Source organism: Podarcis liolepis (genome assembly GCF_965112155.1).
Source record: "Podarcis liolepis genome assembly, chromosome: 3".
Lineage (NCBI taxonomy): Eukaryota > Metazoa > Chordata > Lepidosauria > Squamata > Lacertidae > Podarcis > Podarcis liolepis.
In genome coordinates this window covers 87,738,741-87,747,247 of record NC_139557.1, presented here as the reverse complement: position 1 = coordinate 87,747,247, position 8,507 = coordinate 87,738,741, and the positions used below count along the sequence as shown (strand labels likewise).

At 46.0% G+C, this 8,507-nt stretch overlaps 1 protein-coding gene across 1 annotated transcript in view; it reads left to right on the top strand.

Moving 5' to 3' along the window:
- Window positions 1–127: 127 nt before the first annotated feature.
- LOC310704138 (potassium channel subfamily K member 17-like) overlaps window positions 128–8,507 on the top strand; it is a 28,218-nt gene continuing 19,838 nt past the window's right edge. The window contains exons 1-2 of the mRNA XM_083497218.1: window positions 128–924; window positions 7,930–8,041. Coding sequence (XP_083353344.1) covers window positions 676–924; window positions 7,930–8,041 — 361 coding nt within the window. The 5' untranslated portion in view covers window positions 128–675. The remainder of the gene's footprint in view (window positions 925–7,929; window positions 8,042–8,507) is intronic.

Genomic DNA, 8,507 nt, shown 5'->3' with positions numbered 1-8,507 from the left:
GCTGCACCCAAACTCCCTTGATTAGCTGGCCCCACCCACTTGCACCACTCAAAATGCAGGTGTAACTAAATCCACAGGAGTCCGTGGAAGACCAGAAAATCCAAATTTTCACTGACCTCCCCCGATTTTGACCACTGACCATCTGGCCAGAAGCAGTTAGGATGCAGTTTATGTGCATCTACCTAGTTAGAATTGCTCCGCCCATCTCTGGCGACCTAATGCTGCCGCAGGTCTCTCGTCCACTGTTGAGACGCCCCAAATGTGGGTTACCCTTTGAGTAGCTACTCTGTGGCCAGCACTCCCCCTCTCAACGTTTACTTCCAGGGGCTGGCGGGGCGCCGGGCCTAAAACGAGGGCGGCGATGCCGCGGCCCTTCTGAAGGGTTTGAGGCACCCAACGCCTCCCCAGGCTCCAACCTTGAGGGCCCCAAGTTCGCTCCCGTGGGCCAAACTCCGCGAGTGAGCGCGCTGAGACTGACGGAAGCGGAGCTACTCGCCCGGTTTGAAAAGCGCGAGGCGCTGCCTTGGCTCCTCCCAGAGCATCAGAGAGCCGCCGGCGTCTTAGGGGAAGCCGCCAGGGTAGCTCGGAGCCGCTTCTCCGCCTGGCTGAGTGTGGCCCAGCGCCGCTGCCGCCCATTGAACTTGCGCGCAGGCCGGTGAAGGCACGAAGCTGGCGATGTGCGGCTGCGGCGGGAGGTGCGGCCGGGCGACGCCGGGAGCCGCCTCGTCCTCGGGCCGCCGGCTTCCCGCCACGCCGTTCTTGCTGCTCGCCTACCTGAGCTACCTGCTGCTGGGCAGCGCCGCGTTCTGGGCGCTCGAGTCGCCCCGCGAGAGAGACCTGGCGGGGCGGCTGCTGAGTGAGAAGTGGGACCTGCTGGAGAACTACACGTGCCTCGAGAGGGAGGACCTCGAGGACCTCGCCAAGGTACCGGGGGTACCGGGGTGGGGAGCGAGCCCGTCCCGCCGCCTCCAAGGGGAGACTCGCCCCTGAGCCCCGGGGCAGGGAGGGGGGCGACAGGACGGCGACGGCCGGGCTGGGCCGAATCCCGTGAGGGAAGGGAGGCGCCGGCTGTGTGCGAAACTTGTCCTCGCATGCGCCTCTCTCCCCTCAGGCCGTTAGGCTGCTGTTTGTAGATACTTAATGGGGGGCTCTTACGGTTGAGGGGAGGGCGCTTTGCGCGCGGGCAGAGGCACGCTCGTCTCCACGCGCTCCAAGGCTGGTCCTGGCCCGAAAGGAGGTTGGGAGCGGGGAGAGAACTGGCTGATGGAGGACAGTATAATCGTGGGAATGTAGCAAGGAAGGTGCCTGGCGGGTGGGGAGGAAGTCTGTCCGGAAGAACTTTTGCAAAAAGGAAAAGTAGAAGTCCATGGACAGGCCAGCCCTTCTGGAAATACTAGGGTAGAGTGAAGCATTGCGCATCCACGAAGATGGTTGGGACGATGGATGGGAAGGCAAAGAACCCCCCAGAAAGGGTTCTACGATAAGGAGTTTTCTGTAGAAACCAGGGAAGCCGCCTGTTCAAAAACGCAAGACTTTGAAGAAGACCACATTATACCTCAACCAGTGCTATTTTTCTAGAAAAAGAGGTGCTGGAGCTCGCCATGAGCTTCTGCCTTGTTCTGTTAGAATGGCAATGGCACCCACCTGCGAGGTGCTGGAGCTGAGCTCTCCCTGAAAAAAAAGCCCTGCCTGAAACAGTAGGGCAGCCATGGGGAATCTGGGGTCCTCCAGATGTTAGGCTACAACTCACATCCACCCTGTTCATTGGCACTGCAGCTGGGGCTGATGGGAGTTGGGAGTCCAAAAGCATCTGGAGGGCCAAAGGGTCTCCATTCCTCATCCGTAGTGTAGAAAGATACTGTGCAAGAAAGTTCCACCAGCCCTAGCTGGCATGGCCAAAGGTCAAGAGATGGTGAGAGGTATGGTTCTCCCATCCTGCTGAAAGGGAAGAATGTCACATGGGGCATGAGATGCTGAATGCATGTGAGCTGGGACATCTGAGAGTCTGAGCAGGAAGTCCTCAGTTCAGATGTTCCCTCAGTCATGAGCTTCTTCATTATTGCATTATCAGACAGAAGTACCGTGCCCCTAATGCAGTCAAATAGTCCAAATAGTGCCATCTTCTCATGGCACTAGAAATCCAACCACAAACAAAATAGTTAACCATTTTCCTCCTTTTATTGTTATGGAGAGCACCAAGTTGAAGAAGGCTGTTTTGTTGGTACTTCACATTCTGCTGCTTGAGCAAGGCTGCTTCACCCTCTAAGCTGGCCCTGGTCAGCTCACCCTCTGCAATATGGAGATGAGAATGCTGCCCTATGGGGTTGTTGTAAGACAAGGCAGGGAAAACAACTGATGTTTCTGGACTAGAACTCCCACTATCCCTGACTAATAACCATGCTGGCTAGGTCTGATGCAGTCCAATGACTTTTGGAGGGCCACAGGCTTCCTTTCCCTCTTATAAGACGTCCTGAGAAATATACTTGAAGTATTGCTATGTAAATATAAATAGCTATTGCTATGAACAAGACAAATAACTGTGGATTTTTTAAAAAAAATTCTCAGTGCTATTTTCTGTTGACATTATTCCCATATTTGGATGTGGCTGTCCCTGAAGAACTCATGGGAGAACATGGCCAAAATGAAGTAGCATATAGAGATGTAAAGTCATGTGTTGTGTTTCACATCACTTCTCCTAAGCTTAACGTTATTTTATTATTATTATTGATACACCACCTAATGTGTTCAACTGGCTTTACAAGATAAACAGAAAGGCAGGGCACTTGCAGTATAAAAGGGTTTTTAGATACGATTTGGTAGGTGAAAATAACAAACAGCAGAGTTAATCGATGAGGAAGGATAAGGGTTAGAGAAAGCAGATCAATTGAAAAAAAGCAAAGAAGACTGTTTTCCACGTGATTTGCTACTGATTCTTTTAATCATAGAAATTACAAGCTGGACTCACTCTTTTGAGTCAACTGATATGTAGGCAATTTGGTGTACCCTCTGGGCTTCTGCTCTTGCTTCTGGCACAGTCTGGTTTGAATTTTGTGGCTTAGTCTTTGGGAGAACCTTTCTGGGTGAGGGAGAGAAGTACAGTGGTACCTCGCAAGACGAATGCCTCGCAAGACAAAAAACTCGCTAGACGAAAGGGTTTTTTTGTTTTTTGAGCTGCTTCGCAAGGCAATTTTCCCTATGGGCTTGCTTCGCAAGACGGAAACGTCTTGCAAGTTTGTTTCCTTTTTCTTAACACCGTTAATACAGTTGCGACTTGACTTTGAGGAGCAACTCATAGAACGCGGTGTGGTAGCCTTTTTTGAGGTTTTTAAAGACTTTGGTGATTTTTGAAGCTTTTCCAAAACTTTCCCGACACCGTGCTTCGCAAGACGAAAAAAATCGCAAGGCGACAAAACTCGCGGAACGAATTAATTTTGTCTTGCGAGGCACCACTGTAGTTGATTTTGAGCTTGGTTGGCTTCATCTCATCCCACTGTTCTTTAGTCTTCCCTTTTCCACAACAGGGAGACTGAGAGATGACTATCCCCCAATTATAATGCAGGAGGTGCATGAGATGGGCATGATTCCCTGACTTAGTTTGCACATCACAGTTAGCCAAGCTATAGTACCTGCTTTCCTCCCTCCAGATCTTTTAGCACAGCACAGTGCAACAGCAGCTAAGCCAAGGTTTGGCTTAGCATGTCATTGAAAGGTAGGATCATGGTTAAGCTCTCTCTTCTTGGACCACAATCTATACCAAGTTTCATAGCCTCCTTGGGAGCAGGAGCAGGTTTTGGTAATCCTTCGTAAGGATCATTGGGAGCCCAATGATGCTTCCATGCGTGTCTTGTTTGCGTATATGGTCTCACTGGTTTGATTTTCTTGAACATTATTAGTGTGGGAGAGAACCTTTCTTGTAGTAAAGACTCTCAGATAAGGAGCCAGTTAGGGTTTATGATGTTTCACCTATGTACCTGAAAAGACGCATTAAGATTAATATTCACCCCAATATATTGTTGTTACTTATCTGTGTTAATAATGTGGAGAAATAATAACTTTCATTTGGAAAGGGCAAGGTCCATCTAACTTCAAAACAATCTTAATCACCACTACACCATAATAATCTGGCACTCAGATGCAGGTACTCCGGCAAAGAAACTTTGATTTCAGATATGGCTTATAAAGTAATCCGCTCCAAGGCTTTTTAGAAGACCCTGAAAACTATCACCCAATAATGCCTGGCTCACATGTCATATTGAGCCATAGTTTATTTTATCTTTGGTTTAATGAGAACACAAAGTATGTTTGTTCATACTGCTGAAATCATGGGTGCTTCACTCCACCCCCATTGCCGGGAAACAAGCCGTGGTCTCACTTAGTGTTGCACCTGAACCTGGATTTGTGGTTGGTTCCTCTTAGTAACCAAAGTTTGCTCTGGACTTAGCACTTGTTTGTTTGAAGGAAACCAACCATGAGCCCAGGATTGGAGGTAATGCAAAGGCAGGCCATGGTTTGCTTTCCAGCTGCAACACCCATGGTTTCACCAGTGGACACAGGCACACTGAGCATTCACATTAATTCACAGGGTCTTGCAACTATGGCTTAATGTGATGTGTGAACAAGGGCTAAGTCATCTTGATATTCCCACAAAAAAAATATGTTCAGTATCTTTTAAATAAATGAGAAGTGCTGCTTAATGGAGGCTATGACATTCCTGATTCATTATCCCATGATTACTGTCCAGATTTGGAATCTATTCTAACATTAGATCTATTAGTTACAGTAAGACAAAGTGATGATGCTTTCCAGAAGACATAAGAAACAGATCCTGGGTGGTCATTATCATCTATCAGTGTCGTTTATTTAATGCTTAAGGCTTCATTTTTTGTAATAATGGGCCCATTTTGAGGCAATTTAAATTTTATCTACTCATTCATTGGGGTATATAAAGATGCTTTATTATACTATGGGTCATTGTTTGTTAGAAGGGAGGATAAAAAATTGTTGCTAAGAACATATCTTGCTTGTCATGTGGTGAAGCAATTTGGTGTAGCTCTAGTGCATGTGTTCCTACATCAACTATTTGGGAGTCACATAGGGCACCTATTGCGTTACTTAAAATTGAAGTAGGTCTCCCTTCTTTAAAAACACGCGTTCTTAAATCCATGATTCCATACTGGAAAAAGCTCCTGCTGTTGTTTGATAAACATTTATAACAAAACAATTTTTAGACCTGCAGAACCAAGAAGGCTGGCAGCAATGTTGTAACTAGCCATGTTACCAGTTTCCTCTGCAATGTCATCACAGGACATATCTCACCATAAAATCCATGGTGCAATTAAGATGCCAAAATGGACCTAGAATTCTTCAAGTCCTCTGTTTGGTACATCAGAATTAAGTCCAACCATAAAAGGGCTGCTTATGTGTTGGAATTAACTCTTTGAACTGTGTTTACTCAGCCTAGATTTCTGGCAAAACAGAGAAAGGGGGAAACTGAGGCATGGAGAGGGGAGGTGCTGGGAGGGAGGGAGGGGAACCCACAGGCATGTCATGGCAGTACCTCTCCGTCCAGTTTATCCTCCCTACAAAGTTACCATTCAAGCTCTGAGGTGGATTTCTGCAAGAGCTATCAGATTCCAAGTCTTGGCCCAGTCCATGTGCCTCATATGCCCCTAACAGCTCAGACTGTTGTTGCAGGCCAGAGAGATATACGTCGTCCTGTCAGAGGCCAAGAATCCAACCAGAGCTATAGCTTTTCCCTGGGAAGGTGGCAGCATATTGCCAGCCTCCAAATTCACAGAACTAATTAAAGCCATTATCACAAGCAGCCTGGCCCTATAAAGTATTGCCAGGGCAACTAAGAACAGGGACTGTTCTCTTCATTTCAGCATTTTATTATAAAATATATATTTCCTTGTATATTAATAAAGCAGGATGGACCAAGAGCAAGCGTGGATCAAAAATCAATAGTGCAAATATAACTAATAGCTTAATTTCCCTTCTCTGTTATGTCCCAACATCTTAATTAAGCTTTAGCAGGTGGAACAAAGTGTCACGCATGAATAGGGAAAGTATAAACAGGGGAAACAAAGGCTTCTCTCTGCCTAGTCAAAGGATCACTTTGAAAGAGGCAGCTATCTGTTCAAATTTATATCCCATCTTCTTTCCATGGAGTGGTTTATGTGATTCTCCCCTGCCCTCTGTAGTCACAGCTACCCTATGATAAGGTTACCAGATTTTTTTCAATGAATCCGGGGCCACTTTTCAACTTCCTACTAAATAGATGGCTTTTGTCAGGGGACTGATTTGTAAATCTGGGGGTTGTCCCCAGGAAACAGGGATGTCTGGTAACCTTACCCTATGAGCTAAAAGGTAGCAACTAGGGCTTTGTGCATGTGCACGCACACACCAGTTTAAAATTGATGTGTGCATGTTTGTTTGGTTTTGACACTGTCAACACAACGTTGTCCTTATTCAAGTGGCAGCCTGCACTTCCCCGCCCCCTTTAAATTTTGGTTTTCCCAATTTGTGGATATTGCATTAGTGGATGCACATTATTTGGGTACTTTTAAAAACATTTTTGGTGACATTTTGCTGGGTGCCATCTGTCACTCCACCCCCACCTTCCATTGGCAGGTGCTGCTCGGTGGGCTAGTGGGGTTCTTTTGGGGTATTTCATTTTTCTAATGGCTTCAGATACACAAATAAATAATATTTGTATTTAACACACACTTTTTAAAAAAATAACCCATTGTTCTGTGCAAATCTTGTATATGGAAAAACTTGTATACAAATAGTAATCATAATGGCCATGTGCACAAGAAACAAATACCTGTGTGCATGCCCATGGTTTCCAGAATTCAGGAAGGGTGGGCTACTAGCAAGGCAGGGTATGTCACACACACTTTAAATTAGCCTATTAAATTAGCTGTTATGTGTATGTCTGTTATATTGGATATTAAAGCAAAGTAAGAAATCGGCTGCTGGCACAGTTAAACAAATGCTTCCAGACCTGCCCACAATGCACATCAGGCTTCAGGGAAGGTGGGAAGTACTAATTGTGGGAGGTGGGGCAATACACAGTGCACATTCATCCAAGCATTGCCCACTAGCATTGATGGGAAGCACTGAGATAGAGTTCAACTGACAGTATTTGCATGTGGAAAAATGTGGGGAGAAAAAATACTCAGAGAAAGATTGGATCTGTGTGACCCATATGCACATTAACCCTTTGGTGTATGCACAGTTTAACTCAAGATCACCCAGTGGCAAAAAAAACTATGATGGGGATTTACTCTTCAGTAACTAGCCACATTTACAGTGCATCTCCTCACTGCTTCTGTGCTCCCTACACCTCTGGCTGTTTTAACTACTGTGGAGTAATTATGCCGTATGACTAGTACTAAGTAATTTCCATGTTCCATATATACTGTGGTCTGCATGTTCAAGCTGAAAACTGCCCCATCCCATTATTTATTAAGAGTATTTTTACCTGACCTTTATCATATGATCCTAGGGCAGACTTCAATGCAGTTAAAAACACTAAAACAGCAGCATTTTAAAGAACAGGGTGAAAACACAACCTATCCTTAAAATTGCTGTACATAAAAAGCCCCATGGAGCCACCTATGATAGCCCCTTAAGAGCAGGCATGGGCAAACTCTTTCCCTCCAGATGTTTGGGACTACAACTCCCATCATCCCTGACCACTGGTCCTGTTAGCTAGGGATGGTGGGAGTTGTAGTCCCAAACATCTGGAGGGCCGGAGTTTGCCTATGCCTGCCTTACGAGGAAGGAGTCTATTCATGTTTTAAATATGTGCCATGCCAGAAAAGCAAGTTCCGATTTTGCCTTGGTCTGACAGTCTCCAGGCTGACTTAGCTGCCTTGTTGCCAGAAACTCTCATTCTTATTCCTTCTTATCTCTTTGCAGGGCATCATCCAGGCCTACAAGAGTGGGCTTTACCTTAAGGGAAACACGAGCCTGGGCAGATGGGACTTTGTTGGCTCCTTCTTCTTCTCTGTTTCTGCAGTAACAACCATCGGTAGGAAATGTTCTGAGAAAATTGCGTAAAACCAGTTATAGAAACAGCCTTTCCCCCTTCTTCCTTGGCAGAGGCGCCACCTTCAGGAAGCAAGGTTAGCCTACAAATGGGCAGATTCCTGTATTGCTTTGTCTTATGTTCCTGTGAGGCATCTGAATTCCACACAGAGACAGTAAACCGTGGGTTATGGAATGGAAACACACAATTATGCCTGTTCTTGTTTTGGTTTTTTAAACTGTGGTACAAGCTTCTAGGGAACAGTGTGAAGTATGAGGGGAGAAAATAAATTTCAGAAAGGCTGACCTTCTCTCTCATCAGCCAAGAATGGAATGCCCTATGCTTCCTAGCAAATTACCTTTATTAATCTATACTATATCTCTGGAGGTAACTGATCCCCAAATGTTTCATCATCCCACTATGATCTGAGTAGAAGGGGGCAAAAGGAAGAGTGGCCCTTCCCCTGATA